The sequence below is a fragment of the Hipposideros armiger genome, unplaced genomic scaffold (assembly GCF_001890085.2).
Source record: "Hipposideros armiger isolate ML-2016 unplaced genomic scaffold, ASM189008v1 scaffold_207, whole genome shotgun sequence".
Taxonomy (NCBI): Eukaryota; Metazoa; Chordata; class Mammalia; order Chiroptera; family Hipposideridae; genus Hipposideros; species Hipposideros armiger.
In genome coordinates this window covers 1,145,563-1,166,755 of record NW_017731557.1, presented here as the reverse complement: position 1 = coordinate 1,166,755, position 21,193 = coordinate 1,145,563, and the positions used below count along the sequence as shown (strand labels likewise).

General features: G+C 41.1%; 1 protein-coding gene across 1 annotated transcript in view; it reads right to left on the bottom strand.

Moving 5' to 3' along the window:
* Positions 1 to 21,193, bottom strand: part of LTBP1 (latent transforming growth factor beta binding protein 1) — a 371,909-nt gene that overhangs the window by 314,646 nt on the left and 36,070 nt on the right. The window contains exon 3 of the mRNA XM_019653802.1: positions 16,348 to 16,645. Within this exon, the coding sequence (XP_019509347.1) occupies positions 16,348 to 16,645 (298 nt within the window). The remainder of the gene's footprint in view (positions 1 to 16,347; positions 16,646 to 21,193) is intronic.

Genomic DNA, 21,193 nt, shown 5'->3' with positions numbered 1-21,193 from the left:
CAAGGCCTTCCACAATCTGGACCCACCCACCCAGTTTCATTTCCTGCTGCTCTCCAGTTCCCCCTAAATAGACCAATCTCCCACCTGTCCTGTAGAAACAGGAGACTCATTCCCACCATATTCCCCAGCCTGTTATTTTCTGTACTTAAAAGCCAGCCGCCTCTCCTTCACTTTTCCACATCTCCCAGGCTCTGGTAAGTGTTCCGTGACTTCAGTCCCCACTCACAGCCCCCTTCCTTGTTCCCCACTAGAATTTATAACACCTACCAGTCAATTAGAATCTTATCCTGTATTAACTGTTTTTCAGTCACGTTAGTTGGATCCCTCCAACTGGAGTGCCTAGAACAGTGCCTGGCATATGGCTGGTACTCGGTACGTTTTTGCTGATAGACTGAATGCATCATCTATATAGTCAACTAAAAATTTGTGCTGCGGAGGTGAGACTTGTGATTCTATCTTCATGGTGGTGACCTGAGGTTAGGCAACAGTTAGAAATGCACTGAGCACTATTTAGGTTTGGAAAGTTATAGATGGCTTTGGCGGTGCATAAAGATTTATGTCTGTGTCAATCAATAAGCCTCTCATACGACAGAATTCTGAAATAAATTACTCAATGAATAATAGGCTATATTCTTGTCCTTAAGGGCAAGTGGGAATTTAAAAAAAAAATACAATTTAAGAAGTTTCTTCTAAATTTTCAGATAAAAATTTAAATAAGTATTGAAACATTCTTTGCATACAAACTCCCTCCTTTGCGAGTTCTTAAAATGTCTGACAAAAGGGAACTTTCATATGAAAAGAGTTCTTACAAATGAAAATAATTTATAAGACCATGTAACAGAAAATGAGATGTTAACAGACTATTCACATAAAAATATAAAGGGCTAATAATAAACATATGAAAAGTGTTTAACTTCACTAAAAAAAAATTTAAGAAATATAAATTGAAACAAATCTGTGAGCAATGTGATAAAATCACATTTCATAGGAATATTTAAAACCACCAAGACTTTACAAACTATAGTTTAGTTTATTTATCAAAGTGAGCACACTTTCTCTGCAAAATATCAAGTAACTAAGACACACATGTCACTAACATATTTCCTTTCACATAAAAGTCGCTATGTGAAAATAATTACAAAGCAACATGACAACAAAGAAATTAATCAAGGAGATTGCAAAGTGTTTCAACCTTATGTATTTCTAATATGTACACTAAATTTTCCCACTATTTAGATTCATGTGTCACCTTTCAAGACATTAAGGCAAATTGTGAAATGCTTGCCTCATACAAGGAAATGGAATTTTTAGAATTTTTCTTTTTTCTTACTCCTTCAAAAGAGCTTAGTTAAGCCTGGAGATAAATAGGAGCTACAGGAATGGAAGAGGAACAAGAGAGAAAAAGAGTTTTCCAAAGGGGGGAAGGGGGTGGGGAATGGTTGTTTGTACCAGGGGAGTGAGAAATGGGAAACAGAGACCGCTTCCTTTCAAATTTCTTTTCTCAGAGTAAAGTACATTCTAATCTTCTCAAAATGCCTATGTCATCTTCCTGTTTGGGTTAAGAACATCCTTCCTAGAAATATAATTAGGAAGGATTAGCTGCTGCATAAAGAGGCTTTGAACAAATTAAGAAAGAATGATGTCTCACTTTAGATTCTGTCCATCAAATCTCCAAATACCAGCACTTGGCAAAACACCAACACCAGGCAAAGAAAGAAAACACAGCACTCTGAAAGCAATAAAAGTGATGTCTATGTCAAGAAAGCCCTAAAATGAGAGTTTTTAGAAATAAATTCTGTATGTGTAACACACAGTCAAGCTAAGTTTTAAAGATCTGGGAACAGCTTCTACATGGGTAACTTACTATAATGAAGCAATTGTCATATTTTCTTCACGAGACAGAATATGTTTTGACTAAGTGAACCTGACTGTTTTGAAAATAAGCAACTTTTTGTCCGACAGCAGTGGTTTACTTAAGAATTCATGAAACTAAAAATTTTCACTCCCCTATCCTTTTTATTTACAAAAGTACTTCAAAATATTGTGCTTCAAAAATACCATGCAATTTTTTTTTTCACTATTTCGGTAAAAAGACTCAGACAAGGGGATATAAAAGACAGCAAGGAGAACATGGACTAAGAGTTCAAGTCACAGCTCTGCTACTCCTTTACCGTGTAACTCTGGGCAAAGAATTCACCCCTTGAAGTTATAAAAGTTTATGGTCCGCACTGGTTGAAAATTTTAGAAGATGGGGAAAAAAAAAAAAAAGCCCTAATACATGTTTGTTCTATTTTCCATGATGCTCAAGTAACTTTCAAACAGGACAAAGTATCCAGATTAATTCTATTCAAAGATACTGATATTGATAAACTATTTCTTCTTTGTTTTGGTAACAGCTAACTCCATGAATCACATCACTCCGGAATCACATGACCTCTAAATGAAATATAATTAAAGTCTGCCTGATGTCCCTGTTTGCTTTCTAGGAGAGATCAGCCAATTTTGCATCAAAGCTCAAATTATTAATATTTAATGAAATGCTTATGCGTTGTAAGAAGTTCAAGCTCATACAGTGGATTAACAGTGTTGGTATCCGGAATTGTCCCCAAGGACTGGCTGCTTGGGTTCTGCTGTCATTTTTGTGTTTGTTACTGTGCCTTATGTCTATCACAGGCATTTCAGGAAGTGAAGGAGCAAGGCTCAGCACTGCAAAGTCAAGGTGAGACCCAGAAAACTAAATGAAGTCTGAGCAATGAAAAATCCTTGTAACACTGTGAAATACACAGGAAGGGGGCCGAGCGCGCACCCAGAGATACCCTAGAAGAATGGGCCGCTAGGGCTGAACTACTGTCCAGCAATGGAGAGAGGGATGACTCTGATCCGTAGCTCCTTGAACTGGTCTCTTCTCATGACTTTAGGGAAACTGAGGGAGCCTAGAAAATGGGCTAATGTCTGCATTCCTGCATGGTCAGACTTTTGGGTTCAGAGCAGTCCTATAATAACACCTTCATGTATTCATTCGCCAAGTACGCACTGTGTCAGGTAGGGTAAATCACACAAATTGGAATGAATGCTATGAATGGAGGGGGTGGGGAAACATGCAGCTAGGAAAGCACCTCTCAGGGAGTAACACAGACATCAGAATGCTTCCCTGAGGAAACAGAGCAGTAGAATGAGCTGGTGTGGGCATGAGGTCGGGCAGAGCTGGGGTTCCAGACAGAGAAAATGTGTCAGGGAGGCACTGACTGGGCAGGGTAGAGGAGCCGCCTGGTGACATGGTGACAGGCTGTTGCCTTTGTATGGCATCAACCAAGGGAAAAGGTACAAAAAGAGACCAGGCGGTCTGATCGCCCAGGAGTGGGGAACTAATCTTTAACCTCAGAGCACTGAGAAGCCAGGGGAGGCTCTTAGGCAGGGCAGGGCAGGGGAACATGAGACCTACATTGGGAAATGATCCTTCTAGTTGTGGACACAGGTTTGGACTTACTCCTCCCATAATTCATAAAGTCCCAAGTGCTTGGGATAGAGAGGGGACAGTCAGAGCCTCCCAACCCCACTCATGGGAAAATCCACCAAACTCCACTGGGAATAGGAACAGTCTCCAATTACTATTTAATTCGACCCACCCGGTCATTCTCGTTCCTCTTGCTATCCTGCACACACACAGAAACCATAAACATCTTGTCTAAAAATGACACTTTTTTCCTGGATTAGCAAATTAGGTTTTCTCTTTTCCATCATGTTTAAGTAGACATTCTTTCCACTTAGAAGTTCTTGCCTCCAGGACCATAAGATCAGCTATTTCTGCTAGGTCATCTCTAACATATTTGAGAAACAGACAAATAGGTAAAAAAAAATAAATAAACTCAACCTTGAGAACCTCAGTAAGACTATACTAAACCCTAAGCATATTTACCATGTTAGTTATTTAACTTTGCTTTCTATTTCCTATCTGTGCATATTTCATATAATTTGAGATGTTCTTGTCACCTCCCTCACACAGGACTCACGTCTAAGAGATTAATTCTGATCCCAAGCAACTCTGTTATAAAAATTTAGCCTTAAAATTTAGTCTACACTCTGCTCAAACAAAAACAAACTCTTAGCCAAGGAAAACAAGGAAAGAGGATTTAGTGCAACCCCAGAGGCACCATGGAAGGATTCACGGGCAGTATCTATGGAATGCCAAACATATCCAAATGGAAAGAGGAATTTTTACTTTAATCTGCACAACACCCAAAGTCAGGCTCTAAAATATCATCCTCATGTTTGGCACCAGCCACGCAGGCCTGGCCTAAATCTCCCGGATCTCAAGTGTCATACAAACTGTGTTCTGTTCTAACCGCTGATCGGTGGATTCATGTGTGTTTCAACCCCAGGTCCACTGTCAGTTTGCAGCAAGACCTCTGACAACTAATTAATTCAATTTTCAGCGCACACATTTATTTCCACATAGAATAATCATATGGGAAACACTTTATCAGGCTCAAGGGAGACACTTTAATTGTTGAAGAAAGGGACATTCCTATCCCTCTCCCACTCCTGTCCACATCTGCCTGCTCCCTAACTCCACCCAATCAGAGCCCAAAGGCCCCTTTGTCTAGTTGCGGGGGGGGGGGGGGGGACAGTGGGGCATTGTACATCTAAAGGTATTTATGAGTGGTGCTTCAGTCCCTAGTTCCAGGAGGCTAAGGGCACAGGGAGAGCCCAGGCCCCTCCAGTGCCTGGCCATCCTCAGGCCCTCGATCTCTTGGTTTCCTGCTCTTTCACCCACAAGTGCCTGAGTGTGCTAGTTTCCAAGATTTTACAGAACAGTGGGGGCCACATTTAGACCTTAAATCTACACAAAGTGTTTAAATCTAACTTTTATAAGAGTCGTAAGCGCTGGATCTGCTATTATTTGAAGGGAACGCTGATGATTCTTTACCATCCCTTGGGACTACAGCGCCCTCCTGATTGGCAAGGAAAGATTGCCAGGACATGACTGGGTCCCTAGTAAAATACTGTGGTAGCTAGAATCATGCCCTCCCCCTCGCCAATATAATTTCAAGTATCCTTCAAAGTGAAAGAGAGAGACAAAAGAAAGAAACTGAGAATGGCAGTGAGAAGGGCTCAGCCCAACATTGTTGGCTTTGGGGATGGAAAAGGGGCCACAAGACACAGAATTAGGTGGCCTCTAGAAGCTGTAAGTAGCAAGGAAACAAAGTCCCCCCTAGAGCCTCCAGAAGAAAGGCAGCCCTGCCAACATCTTGATTTTGGTCCATTTTGGACATCTGACCTCTGAATTACGAGACAATTTGTGCTGTTTTGATTCACTAAATTTATGACAATTTGTTACAGCAGCAGTAGGACACTAATACAAATGCCATCAAAGAAAGAGGCAGTATAAATAAATAAAAGGATAACCTTACAGACTGCCTGAATTTGAATCCTGACTCAGTCCACACTTGATAAGTGAATTTAGGCAAATTACTTAATCGTTCTCTACCTGAATTGCCTCATTGTGCAAAATGGGCCATAGATACTATAATACTGGTGTCTATCTCACATTCTTGTGAGAAAATTAAACGAGATAATACTTAGAAAGTATTTAATAGCTCGTGGCGCAGAATAAACACTCTGTGAACATTAGTTGTTGTTGTTATTATTATCACAAAGCAACAAAACTTCATCCTGATTTCTACCAATTAAACTGGGGAGCAAACTCTACCCTAGCACAGCCCTTTTCAGTTGTAAACTTTGAGTTTCCACACAATTCCTTAGGTACCTTGGACCAGAATTTAAACCCAGTCAGTTACTGGTTGTATCTCAAAACTACTTTTGGCCAAGGCTTCCTCAAGGGACCCAACAGGTTACAGACAGCTCAAGGCACAAGGAACTTCCCCTACTCTCTCCTGCCACTCTCATTCCCATCCCAGAGTTCACTCTTCCTGCCAAGTCTTGCTCAGGAGGAAAAAAGTTCCTTGCTTCCAGTTCCTCAAACACTAACTCACCCCACCATTTTCTCCCATGTTCCTGTTTTTCTCAGGAAAATAGTGCTGACCAACAGATGCCAATATGATCAAACTTTACACGATAGATTATAAAGTCCTTCTCAAACCTTGACATTGTTACACCAGTTGGGACTGGTTTTCTGCTGAGTTCACAAAGGTCTTCTTCTGGAATTCCTACATATACCTATGGACACAGCATTATTTATAAGAGCCCAAAACTGGAAAAATTCCAAACATCCATCAAGAGCAGAATGAATAAGTTGCATATGACGGACTAATCTTTGGTAATATGAGTGTCAAAATTACATCCACACACAACTACATAGATGAATCTCAGACATACACTGAGTGAAAAAATACACATTGTGTGATTCATTTATGCAAGGTGTTATCAAACAATACAGTAAATGTTTAAATTAAAAAAAATTATTACAGTAAAAGACACATTGCCATCAATCCCCGTCAAAATAATCCCTCTTGCTTCAAACACACTTATCCCGTCGTTCTTGCCACATTCTAAAGCAGTTCTGGAAGTCTTCTTTCATGAGTGTCTTTAGTTGCACAGTCATGGCTGCCTCAATGTCCTGAATCATTTTGACTTTGGGGAAGAGTCAGAAGTTGAACGGTGCCAGATCCAGTGAGCAAGGTGGATGAGGACACACTGTAATGTTTTTATTTTGCAGAAATTAGCAATATACCAGAAGTGATGTGTGACAGAGTGTTGTCATGATGAAAGATGATTAACAGCACACTTTAAAACACACCTTCTCTCAACCATAGCTCACACCCAACTGACTAGAACACCGAACAAGTTGAAACTTGTCACACACTGTTACTAAGGTTCAACACGCCGCTTCCCATATTGAAGATCCCTGCCTTTCTGTTAGATGGCACTTGGCAGCAGCGTTTTGTGATCACAAGAAAGGATCCGTGTCAGGCCGGCTGAGTGATGCGTTGGTTAAGAGCTGGCTTGGGACGCCAGAGGGCCCCGGTTCAGATCCCACATATGAGGGCCAGTGACACTGCCCTCCACAGCTAAGATGCTGAACAACAGCTCAACCTGGAGCTGAGCTGCCGAGAGTCGCCAGAGACAGCGATGGCGTAGGCTGCAGCCCCTGCTGCAGTGGGTTGCCATGGGCTACCGTGTGTAGCCAGCAGCCAGCGTGAGTGGCCAGCAGCCAGCGTGAGCCACAGTCCAGAAGCCGGCGACTGATCTGCCTCGCCCGGGAAGAGCACAATGATGGTGCCAACTTGAGCCAGTGAAGCAACATCCTCCACAACTAGACTGAAGAACAAAAGGATAGCAACTTGTCTGTTCCCCTTCCCCCAACTCCCCAGCGCTGTTCCCTCCCCCAATTCCCTAATAAAAATCTTTAAAAAAAAAAAAGGATCCATGTGACACATCACTTCTGGTACAGCAATTTCTATCAAATAAAAACATTATGGTGTGTCCTCATCCACCTTATTCACTGGATCTGGCACCACGCAACTTCTGGCTCTTCCCCAAAGTCAAAGTGACCATGAAAGGTAAACATTTTGAACTGATTCAGGACATCGAGGCAGCCATGATAGCACAACTAAAGACAGTCACGAAAGAGGACTTCCAGAACTGCTTCAGAAAGTGGCAAGAATGGTAAGACGAGTGTGTTCCAAGCAAGGGGGAGTATTTTGAGGGGGATTAATGGCAATGTGCCATTTACTGTAATTTTTTTTAATTTAAACATTCACTATAGTTTTTGATCACACCTCATACATAGTTCAAAAACAGAATGAATCTCTGGTGTTAGAAGTTGGGAGATCAGCTCCTGGTGTGGAGGAGGAAGAGGGTAGATCTAGAAATAAGGAAGCTTTGCAGTGCTGGCAGTGTTATAGTCTTTGATGTGGGTGGTACTCACACAAGTGTGGTATCCCTTTGGGGTAATCACTGGGCTTTTTGGACTTTTGATTTGTGTACTCGTCTCTATGTAATTTTAAGTTAACTTCAATTTTTTTAAAGTTTAGAATAAATGCATGTAATAAATGATAAAATCAGTCATTGGTTCAAATATTTAGTTCTCATCCTGTCCCTAAAATGTCATGAAATGAACACTAAACAGATTGAGTTCCTTTCATCCAACTTTCTACCACTTTGCCTTTTTTTTTTTTTACATCATAAAGTCGGGATCAAAACCTTCATCTCATAGACTTGTTGGGTAGGTCAAATACAATAAGGAATACAAATTAGTTTGCAAAATGTTCAGGGCTTTACAAAGGCAAATAGTATTATTCCAAGAGAAAAAGGTAACGCCTGCAATATAGGTATACATGGAGCAATCCTTGAACGGGTTTGTAGACATTATTAATATTTTTTTTTCTCCAGGCAAAACTAAAAGAAAAGTCTTAAGCATTTATTGTAGCCCCTCTGTGTACCTATGTAGATAAACAGATGAAAGACTGTGTAGTTAGTGTTAAAATAATAGTAAGTACAGGGGTGGCGGGGTGGGGGGGACAGAAGAGAAACCTGGGGGAAGGTACACAGAGTTGAGGGTGAGGAGGGTGGGGGTCGACACTGAGAAAGATCCCTCCAGTAGTTGGAGATACCATTTGGGAGAAATGAATACTGACCATTTCCTTGGCTTCTCATAAATTCAGACAAAATCCCAATCTCAACTATTAATGCTACAAAAAACTTGAAATTCCTCCCTAAAGTTTTAACTATTGGTGTAGTTTTCTAATGTGTTTTTTTTCTTTTTCTTTAGAGATAGTGTGATAAAGATCAAATAAAGGGAACAAGTATACATTTTTTTGTTGTTGCTGTTAATTAGGAGAGAATACTTCAAAGAACATTCCACAAAGTCTCCCATCTTTGTCAGTATCACAGCATAGTTTTTTTAAGACTTGCTACCACAGTGACAGGAAGCTAAAAATCAGATAGAGATAAAGTACATTGTGGCACCTTCTTCTCTATGGCATACACATCACTCAATGCTGTGTCCTATCTACTGACCCATGGTAAATGGGAAGTATTCATTTTTCAAGAACTCTGAAAGTGGGACTTTCAACTCCATGTGGATTTTAAAGGGCCCTCCCTATATTTGGAAAATATATGGCATACTATAAGCTCACTTAATAAATATACAATACATGTGAATTATGCTTGTCTTTTAAAAGAACATTTTCTAATTTGCTTCTTTTCTCTTTGCCATATCCCTGGGAAGATGATGACAGAACAGAGGGATAGTCAATGCCAACAGATAAATTCAGGCCCCTCAACTGGTTTGAAACAGGACAAAACTCAAGACTCCAGAGAAACTAACCACAATCCTTTGTAACATCAGGACATCATAAAATGATGAAAACAGCCATCACCAGGGAAGAAAAAAGACTGGATAGATGTGAGCTCTCTAGATAGATTTGACATTCATATCCTGAGTAAAACCAGACTTCCTTCTCAAGCTGAAAGAGAGGAACTGGGTACCTTGTCTCCTGCAAAAGTGTTTCCTCTGTATATGGTAAAAATAACAGCTCCCCATTTGGCAAAGCAGTGGTTGCCTGTACCAACGTTCTCTAAACAACCAAAAGACATTAGCGGCTTATCTCCACCTCGTGGTTCCATGGTCTGTGCCTATAAGACTCATGATAATTTCCAAGGACTAACACAGACATTTTACACAAGTCAAAATAGCCTCACTGAGCAGCACTGAGAGCTGAAAACAAACTTGCATGGGAAACGTCAATATATCTGCGAATCATGATACTGGCAGTTGATGGGTGAGTTCTGGAAAACTAAACAGATTTGAATTGTGTCCTTTGTGGAGTCTCCCGGCCTTAACTTATAAGAATTAACACCTTTCTACACATAGGTCTAACAGGACTAAAGACAGACACTGGGGATGCACCTGTGACCTCACAATGGCAATTCTTCAAAGAATACGTTGACAGCTGCATGTGAATAACATCTGCAGGATGCAATTATGAGAGTAACCTCAAGTGTAACTATGGACTTTCTAAAGAATCCAGTATTATAAAGTGAGGCCAAAGTTCAAAGAATCAGAGAACTGACTGCGAAAATTTGTATACAGGAAGATGAAGCATCATTTAGTCTTTCTTCAGTTCATGGAGTAGCCATGCTTTGGCCCACAAAACTGGAAAAAGAAACACCATAATAATCAACTTCCATGAAAAGCATGAAGGAAATTGCCAACTACAGCAATGGCTACCTCCAGAATGCCCTGGCCACAGAGTCTTTCCAAACCAATACCTGACCAAGTGGTGAGCCACATACCACTGATACCCACTTGCTTTGAGTCCCTAGTGGGGTACGGAGGATGATCTGGGTTATTCGCCCAAACAGCTCTGTCAGAGACTATCCATTCACCAAGTATCAACCACCTTCAACCTTGGAGATCCATGGTATTTCCAAAGAAATCTTCAAAAACAGCAGGATGGAGAGCCCTCCATATCCTTCCGTTTTCCACACAGTCCCAAGCCTGGAACATACCTGATTCTCTTTTCCTTAGCTTCCCACATTCAATTAGGTGTCAAGATTTTGAATTTATATAACTCCTAAGTTCACTTCCTTCCTCTGTATTACCAGCACTGCCACACCTGTTACAGAGCCATTCTCCAATTACCACTAGTTCTAAACCATTTGAGATACTACAGCCGGATTAATCTCCCAAGGCAGAAGAGAGACTGTAGCATTCTCACTACTTAAAACTTTCTTGTGTTTTTTGCTGTTGTTTTTACTCTTTATTACAGAAAATTTTAACAATATAAACAGTGAAGGAATTGTGTAAGAATTCCTTCACCTAGCTTCAATAATTATTCTTCATGGCCAATCTTATTACTGCTATACCTCAACCCACTGGATAATTTCAATCAAAGCTCAAACATCATGTAACTTCATCTGTAAATACTTTAATATGATTCTCCTCCTTACATAACTATAATGCCATTATCGCAGCCTCCAAAATCAACAATCATTTTATTTATATCATCAAATTTCCAATAAAATTTCTGGCATTTTCATAATTGTTCTAGAAATCATTATCTTTTTCTTTTATTTACAGTTTGTTTGAATCTGGATAGACATAGTCCAAATATTATGACTGTTTAATGTTTCTTAAGCCTCTTTCAAACTACAGACACTCCCTTCACTACTTTTTTGTTTAATTTTGTTTCATTGCATCTTTTTAGAATTGTTTTATTGAAATCCTGGTTTAACTTGGTTTTCAACCAACCTTTAAAACGTTTTATTGCCACTAGTCTTCATCTATATCAAGTTTCAATCAAATCATATCCTAAATGTGATCATTTTTACATATGTCCACAAATTCTTTGATATTTCTCCCTTCACACAATGCAGCTTAATTCTACTCCCTCTGAGGGTCTTAATGACTTAGTACCTCACTTCTAATGAGCAGAATAAAGCAGACGTGAAGATGTGCCATTTTCAAGACTAAAAATGCACTGTGGCTTTCTCCTTGCTCTCTCCAGTGTGGGAATCACTCGCTCTGGGAGAAGCCAACAGCCATGTTGTAGGGACACTCAGGCAGCTGGGCGGAGAGATCCCTATGGAGAGGAAGAGAGGCCTCCTGCCAAAGGCTATGGGAGAGCGTCATCTTGGCAGTGGATTCTCTAGCCGAGCCGCCCCTGCTGACTGCACTTTCATGAAAGACCTGAGCCAGAACTCCCAGCTAAGCGCCTCCTGGATTCCTGACCACAGACAATAAATGTTTATTGTTTTAGGCTGCTAAGCTTTGCGGTGATCGTTACACTGCAGTAGATAACTAATACACCATCCTTTCTGACATCGTATCATCGCCATGCTTGGAAATGCTTCTTCTCCAGTTTTTAGTGTCCAAATATAACCATCTTTTCAAGCTCACAGACCACCTTCCCGGAGCCATCCCTGGACCTCCACTGCCCCAACGCTCCGAAATCTGTAAACAACTAATCCCTCCTTTGATTTCCTGAAGAACTTTGTTTGTATGTGGTTCTAAGGCAAGCTGTCTAAAACCAATTCGACCAACGGTAAAACCAATTCATCTGATACCCACCTGTGTAGCTTTAACATTACCGTTTGACTAAAGTAGCTGTTCCTCAAACATGTCAGGCATACTCCTGCCTCAGGGGGTCTCTACCCAACCCCCACATATCTACATGGTTCATGCCCTCACCTCCTTCAGGCCTTTCTTTAAATGTCACCTTTTCGGTGGGACCTGCCCTGACAGACGATTGAAAACCACCGCAGCCCTCACTCCTGCCTTCCCCACACCCAACCAACAGTCCCTCCCTGTCCATTATTGCAGTTTAATTTTCTCCACAGCACTTATCACAATCTAACTCCTGTTTTAATTATGCCACTTATCAGTCGTCTCCCCCTCTCCAGACTGTAAACCCAGAAGAGCAGACATTTTATTTAGCTGTTCAGGGCTATACCTCAAGCCTCTAGAAGAGTTCACGGTACATAGAATGTGATCAATAAAACCTTACTGAGTCAATGATCCAGATAGTGATGTAACACTAAACATTGTGATAGTTTAGGTGTCTTTATGTCTACAAGGACTTTAAAGGGGCTTGATCAATCTCCTCCTCCACCAGATTAAAAACAAAACAAAACCTTAAAACACCCTAAAAGTAGGAAAATTTAAAAAAAGATAACTTGAGAATGGTTACATTTCTCAAAAGTAGCCAAAATGGTCCTAGCATATGTGCTTCCTTGGCAGTTTGATTAAATATGATTTCAGGTGATGTCATTAGCTAAATTCATAGTGGGCTAACTGTCCCCGTCCCTTTGCATTTCTCTGAAGTTATAGCTGGTTTATCATTTCAAAATCTCCTTAAGAACAGAACTTGTACATCTTAATACTCTCTGCAGTGCTGCGATAATAGGGCAATCTATGAAAGTTTATTAAGAAAATATCAGAATTGTTAGCATCTTAGGCCATCTCTTCTCCTTACCTCAAAGCACACAGTAGACATGTCCATATACACATGCCTGTACCAATGGTATCATGAAAAGCATCTTAATTCAGCAGATGAAATCTCTGAAGCAAGTTATCTACTGGCACACCCCAGAAATATTGCAGGTTTGGTTCCCCAAATTGTGTATTGCAACACAGTGAGTCACACAATTTTTTTGGTTTTCCAGTACATGTAAAAGTTATGCTTACACTAAACTGTAGTCTATTAAGTGTGCAATAGCATTATGTCTTTAAAAAAAAATCAATGTACATGCCTTAATTAAAAGTACCTTATTGCTAAAAAAAAGAAAAATCTAACCATCATCTGAGCCTGTTGAAAAAATGGCACCCACAGACTTGCTCGGCACAGGGTTGCCACAAACCATCAATTTTTAAAAAACACAATATTTGCTGAGCACAATAAAGCAAGGTGTAATAAAAGGAAGCGTAATAAAACAAGTAGGTATGCCTATAATGACTTCTATTTTCCCAAAGACGACTTAGAGCTGAAACCTTAGCCTCCTCTTTTATTCACAAAATTCTTGTCTAAATTATACTGCTGCTACCAAAACAAGAAAAAAGAAGAAAAAGCCTGCTCCTTTATCTGACATCTGACATATGGTTCTCACTAACAATCCATCTATACACATAACAGAGGGTCAAAGTCTAACAGAGGATGGTGATATTCAAGATGAATGATGTTGCTTGTAAATTACTTCACAGTTTATGTAAGTAATAACGCTAGAAAAAAAATAATTGCAATGCACAGTAATCTGACTCAAGGCATAGTTCAGCACAGAACTGTTCTTTGTTTTTAAGATCCAGAACAATGCTGGAAGAGAGATATCTCGTTATGATTTAATCAAAGCTTTATATCATTCAAGGACAGTTACATTTGTGTTTTGGCACAAAAAAAGCACTACTGTCCTTTAGAGAAAGGGTCAGCATACCACAGCTTATGGACCAAAAATCTGGCCCAAAGCCTGTTTTTGTATGGGGCACAGGCTAAGAATGATTTTTACATTTTTAAAGGGTTGAGCGGGAAAAAATCAAAAGAAGAATAACATTGGGTGACATGTGAAATTTTATAACATTCAAATTTCAACAGCCATAAATAAAGTTTTATTGGAACAGTCACACTCATTCATTTTGGCATCATCTGTGGCTGGTTTCGTGCTGTAATGGCAGAACTGAGAGCTGCAACAGAAACCACATGTACCACCAAGCTGAAACTATCTGGCCCTTTACAGAAAAGTTTGCCATCCTCTACCTACTTCAGAGCATGAATCCTGGATTCTGACTGCCTCAACCTAAAGCCTACCATTTATTCTCCTTATTCTGCCTCCATTTAAACTCAAACATTTATTCTTATTACCATATTTTCCTGAAAATAAGACCTAACCAGAAAATGAGCCCTAGCATGACTTTTCAGGATGCTCGTAATATAAGCCCTACCCCAAACATAAGTCCCAGTTAAGATTGTCAGCCAGACATGACTGTTTGAATAAATGTAGATGTTTATACATGAATAAATGAATAAATGTCGATTGTTGGAGCAAAAATTAATATAAGACCCAGTCTTATTTTGGGGGAAACACGGTCTTCACCTAGTAACTGAACAAATTACTTAACCACTCTGCACATCAGTTTCCCCATCTGTAAAATGGGGCTAAAAACAGTACCCACCTTATGGGGTCATTACAAATTATAAATTAGTAATATAGACAAAAGCATTTGAAATAGTACCTGGCTAAGTTACTAAGAATTCATTAGGAAAACTGTTATTAAGTATTAGTTATAACCATTATTCCTTCTTGTTGAGAGTTACAGGACATTTTCCAATTGAAATGCTAGCAAAACGATTAGATTCCAAACAAGTCCTCACACCCGTCTCTTTATCATGGAGGAACTAAAGTATGAGACAAGAAGAAATGAGAGAAAAATGAAGAAAAACAAAGAGGCTTGAAGAGGGAATTAAAAGTGAAAGAAAGAGTTAGAAGGACCCCACTCAGCAGGGATAGTAGGTGGCCTAGTCAAAGGGGAAGTATGAATTAGGATAATTTCATCTATAGGAACAGATTAAATAACCTCTGTGGGCTGACTGGATACTAATCACCATGTGTAAGCTGTTTGGGGGGTTAAGGAGGGTGGGGGACATTAGAATCGAAGCTTACAAATGAACTGCTGGGTCAAGCCCATTTTTAAGTTGACAACTTCCTGTATTTTACATTCCTAGACAAATGACAAGTGAGAGCTGCAATAAATTCTGCATCTCGTTATCCATGTAGAGTTACTAATTAAAAGGAAACAATTTGTGTAAGGACCCTGAGCAGCTAAGGAACTGCTTCTAATGAGACTTAGAGGAGGGCAGGGAGAATCTTTCTTATCCAGGAGTTCTCATTTTGTTCAGAATAGCACTTCCTAATGCTAAGAAAAGACTGTGTTCCCATAAATAGAACACAAGCTCATTCACCAAAAACGGACCTGCATGGCAACTGGGAGGTAAACATGGTGTTAATAGAAGATACAGTTAACCTGCTAGGAGGTTGAGAAATTCTCTTTCCAAGGACTTGCTTTCATTTGAATACCTTCTCTGTGCAAAGCGGAGTTCCCACCTTTTCCATGTTTTTTGTTGTTGTTTTTTTAAGATTTTATTGGGGAATCAGGGAAGGGGAACAGACAAGTTGCTGTCCTTTTGTTCTTCAGTATAGTTGTAGAGGATGTCGCTTCACTGGCCCATGTTGGTATTATCATTGCGCTCTTCCCGGGTGAGGCAGTCGCTCGCCGGCCATTGAACAGCCACTCACGGTAGCTCACGGCAGCCCACTGCAGCCTACGCTGTCACCGGTGACTCACAGCAGCCCAGCTCCAGGTTGAGCTGTTGTTCACCATCTTAGCTGCAGAGGGCACAGCATCACTGGCCCTCATGTGGGATCCAAACCAGGGCCCTGATGCTCAGAGCTGGCGTTCCAAGCCAATTCTTAACCAATGCACCACTCGGCCAGCCCTCCATGTATCTTTAAAAATTGCACTATTTCTCATTTTAAATATTATTTCAAAACTCTAAAGCACCTGCCCCCTCAAAGAATTTTTTAACTCACAGCTTCACCACAATCAAACAACTATCTTTTTTACTCCCTTCCAACCTTGATCCCTATAAACCTCATGATTGCTCTGGTTTCAGCTTCTAGTAAGTCTTCCCTACAGAGGCTAAACACACACATCAAATATTTCTGTGAGACTTTATGTGTAAGCATAACATGTAAAACCTTAAGGAAAGGAAAGAAAGACGTCGTTATCCAAGTGATTTCTGCAAACTGTGCAAGAAAAGGAGAGTGCTTTAAAGCAATGCATCCAAGAGAGTAATTAAGATGCTCTTGAGCTGCAGGCAAATTCAAAACACTTACTGAGAATGTATATGCTGGGAGAGTCCTACTGAAGGCTTGGGCTTGAGGGTCAAGGTCATCTGGGCCATGGGACTGACTCTTGGTAGAGTGTCGGCCTTCTTAGATGAAGTGTGTTTCATTACTTGCTCAGGAGGGACCCAGGAGGAAGCAGCCCCAGGACTTTGCCCTCCAAAGGCTGGTGAAGAAGTGTCCTGGGTGTCTGTGATCTCACAGGCTTTGCCCTTGGTCCCTGGTTTACACACACATAGTTGAGGCCGGAGACACATCCCTCCATTCTGGCATGGTGGAACACAGCTTGCTGCAGAAAGAGAACAGGAGATACAAATTGGAAGAAAAACGTTACAGACTTGAGGCTTCACTAATTCTTCCAAAGGCGTAATAGTAGCATCGGGATATTCACCAATAAAATAAAACCATACTTAAAAACATCAAGCTGATGATGATAATAATGATAGCTAATATTTATTAATGACTCCCTGAAGCAAGTGTTCTGCCTTCTTCAGTTGTGTTCTGTGGCTTAGGTTTAAATTTTAGGTATCCAAACAAGACTTGGGAACATTACAAAAGTCCAAGCCCCATCCCAACCCACCAGAGATGCTAAAGACTTCATCCTGCAGAAGCTACCAAAGCATGCAGTGTTTCAGAAATTTAGTCCCCACTTTTTTTTTACATGCACGAAACCCAAGAGTTGACAGTCATCCAATATAGACTCTTATACATTTGCCAGTGGGCTATACACCATCCCTAATTTTATAATGAAAGGCAACCAAAAATAAATAACCTCTTTATCTCCTGTTTGCTAGAATGCGTGTACTTTGAATCACCAGGCTTGTGGCCAGGCAGAGTTTTAAAGTTAGCAGGGCCATGAGTCATGGGTAAGTGGATTTTATCATAGACAAGGTCCTGAGGGAGTTCAGATGTTACTGACATTTTATTAGGTTAATGCCATAGGCCCATGAGCACGATTTCTACAGTCCCTTCTTTATTTGTACAAATACGATTATTTATGCCAAACTTTTGGTATCAGTCCACCTCTGACTTAAACACTTGGTCCTGAGGCAAATCACAATACTAAATCGCCCATAAAATTTAATGCAAGGTTCAGCCCACAAATAATTACAAAGTAAATGGAAGGTATGAACCAGGGGAGGCTCAGTTATGGAACAGCCAAATGACCAAGACAAAACCTACTGATTTTCTTTAAAAGTGAAAAGATACTTTTCCCATTTTTCTACAATACAATTCCTTTTGGTTATAGCAAATAATGACAAGAAATAGCTGTTCAGTGTCAGAATACTAAGCTGACAAATTTTCCAAGAGTTGGGAAGGAGTCTCAAAAAACAAACAAACAAAAAAATGTAGCTCGTACCCCAGGTGACCTTGGGGTAAGTTACTTACCCTTGGCCTCTGCACCTGTACATGGTTGGGGGCAGAGGGAGGGCAGTAGCTGCTTGTTCTAAAATGGTCCCCAAGGGCTCTTCCCATATTATTAGGCTTCTAGAATTCCAAGTCAAAAGCGACACACTTCTAAAGTTCAGGATTCCAATTTGTCAGCGTTTTTCTGATAATCATCGGGTCCTACTCTGAGTATTTATGGAATGTCCCAGGAATGGAAATGGGCTCCACCCGGAGAGAACAGAAGCGCCCATGAGGGAAGACAGAACTGGGTTTTCAAAGCAGAGCTTCTGCCAGAGGCTGCCCCCGCCACCCCTACCCCCAGCACTTTCATGTATACATTCTCTTCATGCTTTCAATTAGAAACATGTTTCAGTTTAACATCTGAGAATGATTTCCGCCTCTCCTGCCTCCCAAGGTGTACTGCAAATGTCTACTAATCTACCAAGAAGGCTGCACCAAGCAACGTACAGAAACTGGTACCCAGAAATCTTCCAAAATACCCTGAGCATATACAGTAAGAACCATCTTTAGGAGTCTAGTGATTTTTTTTTTAACTCTTCAAATTTGGCATGTGGTAGGTTCCGGGGGGGGGGGGGNGGGGGGGGCAGGGAAAGAAAGAAAGAAAAGAAAAAAAAAAACTACACTCACAAAAATTTTCTACTGGAAGAAAAAGAACATGCAAGGTAATAGTATGAATGACTGTGTAACAATACTACCCTTTTGCAGTAAATTTTAAAAGGACAATAAGGAGAATGACTAGACAATTTTGCCTTCCACTTACCCCACTTAGGCTCTGGCAGCAGCCCCCTGAAGCACGCAGACAGGGGTTGGGCTGAACTGCGGGGAAAAGATTCCCTAACTGCCAAAACAAGCGAGCCCCTCACCTGACATGCAAAGCAAAACTCATGTCCTGCAACCAGATTTTATCCAGCCATTTTTCCTGCAATATTCGGACCTCGTGGCATACTGGTTCTCATGTGGCACTTCTCAAAGTGGCGCTCAGACCAGCAGCAGCATCACCTGGAAACACTTTACAAAGGCACAGGCTCGGGCTGCGCCAGGCCTGCTTGGTGCAAAACGGGAGCCCAGCAGTCCGCCTGCCCTCTGGGTGAGTCTGACGCACACTCGAGTTTGAAAACCACTGACACGCAGCGTTTGGAAACCGGCAATCTTCTGCCAGCAAGTTTTTGAGGATTTCTATTTTTATAATTGCCTAGTTTGGGGCTTTCAGACTACAACTGTTTTCATTATGTTGAATTCTTGCTCCGATATAGGTGTTTTATGTTGCCCTTTTTAAGGCAAAAAAAAAAAAATTTGCCATGGGACCAAAGTTTTAAGATAATTATGGGTCCTTTCAAAAGTGTATATGTTTGTCACCACCTAATTCATGGCCAATGTAAAAATTTGTAGGCATGTATGGCAAAACTGTTATTTTAAGTGAGATGTTGAGCTATGTGGAATATTATAAGTAAATGTTACAGAAGTACTTTAAAAATGTTTTTTTTTCCCCTCCACCAGTTGATTCTGCATTTGCCTAGCCAGCTATGATAACACAATAAGTAAACACTACATTAAGATCTTATTGGTCAGTGGGTTGGGCAGTGCTTCCCAAACTTTGCCACACATTAGAATCACCTAGGGAGCTTTTAAAACTCTCAAAACTCAGGCCTAACTCCTCCAGCCGACTGAATCAGAATCTCTGGGGGAGGGGCTCAAGCATCAGTATTGTTTTTGTTCTTATTTTTTATTAACACTCCAGGTGACTGCAACGTGCAGCCAAGCTTGAGAACCAGTAGGTGAGGGAACAAAATCCTAACCCAGACTTGCTGACAGACTAGACTTCCGAAAATGTAGCTCTTTGAATTTTTTCTTCTTCATTCAAAAACATTCAACACATTTTAGCTGCCCATGAGATACATTCAAGATCCTCAGCATCTGGCCCCCTAAGCACACTGCTCCGTACCTCTGCACACACAGGCCCCCTCAAGCTCTTGCTCACCTGAAACCTCTTCCTTCTCTAAGAAGTCTTTCCCAAATGCCTACCCACTCCTCCTATGACCTTTCTATCACCTGAACTCCTGTCCCATTTTCATCATTCACGTCACATTTTACATGCACTGTCACATATGATTAATCGTCTTCTAACACAGTTCTCTTACTTCCCAACTAGATTATGAACTGTGAGGTCAGTTCGCTGACTCATGTAGAACATTCTGTACCCTAGGATGGGAGCCTGAACCTCATCCTGGTTGAGTGACTGATGTGGATGCTGGGCTGTAAGGACGTCTGCAAAGGGAAGGCCATCAGTGGGCTCCTCATCCAATATATACATCGTCTACACCTTCAGACTTGGCTGGCATGTTATTCCATCAAACAGCCTCCGATCCTTCAAAGATGTGTTTAAATCAAAATGAATACTCCATTAGACTCTGCTAATGTATAAGATCTATAGTGGTATTTAACAGTATGCTTGGTAAAAAAAAAAAAAAAAAAGTGTCAGCTCAGATCCAATAGGTTCTGGAAGGACTCTAAAGGGGCGTGAAACTGAAACAACCTGGTCAAGACTAACAGAAAGGAACATGACGGTGGGCTGGTGGGAGCTGTGACAAGTTACTAAACTACCAGCACATTAACAGATTTAGTCTAAGAAGCTCAGGTGCAGGGCCGGCCGAGTGGCACGTTGGTTAAGAATTGGCTTGGGACGCCAGAGGGCCCCGGTTCAGATCCCACATATGAGGGCCAGTGACACTGCCCTCTACAGCTAAGATGCTGAACAACAGCTCAACCTGGAGCTGGGCTGCCGTGAGTCGCTGGCGAGGGCGTAGGCTGCAGCCCCTGTGGCAGTGGGTTGCCATGGGCTACCGTGTGTAGCCAGCAGCCACCGTGAGCGGCCAGCAGCCACCGTGAGCGGCCGTCCAGAAGCCAGTGACCGATCTGCCTCACCGGGGAAGAGCGCAATGATGGTGCCAACTTGGGCCAGTGAAGCAACATCCTCCACAACTAGACTGAAGAACAAAAGGACAGCAACTTGTCTGTTCCCCTTCCCCCAATTCCCCAGCACTGTTCCCATCCCCCAATTCCCCAATAAAAATCTTTAAAAAAAAAAAAAAAAGAAGTTCAGGTACAGTAGAAAAAAACAGCTTCTGAGAGAGACTCAGTTTGGGAAAAGGAACTAGAAGGTGGAGGATGGGGGAGGCACAATTCATAAAGTAGATAATCCAATAAAAGGATTCCACTCAGATAAGCAAGGTGAATTAACCCTCTATGACCCCTTCCATTCCAAACACAGAACAATGATTTTAAAAGGTCTTCTTAGGTTAAAAAGATGGATTTCCATGGCTAGCCAGGATGGAATAACTGTTACCAAACAAGGCTTTTTGCCATAAACAACTAAAAAATGGATGAAAGATATAAAGCAACTGTTGTTGGACATCAAACAGCTGGCAAG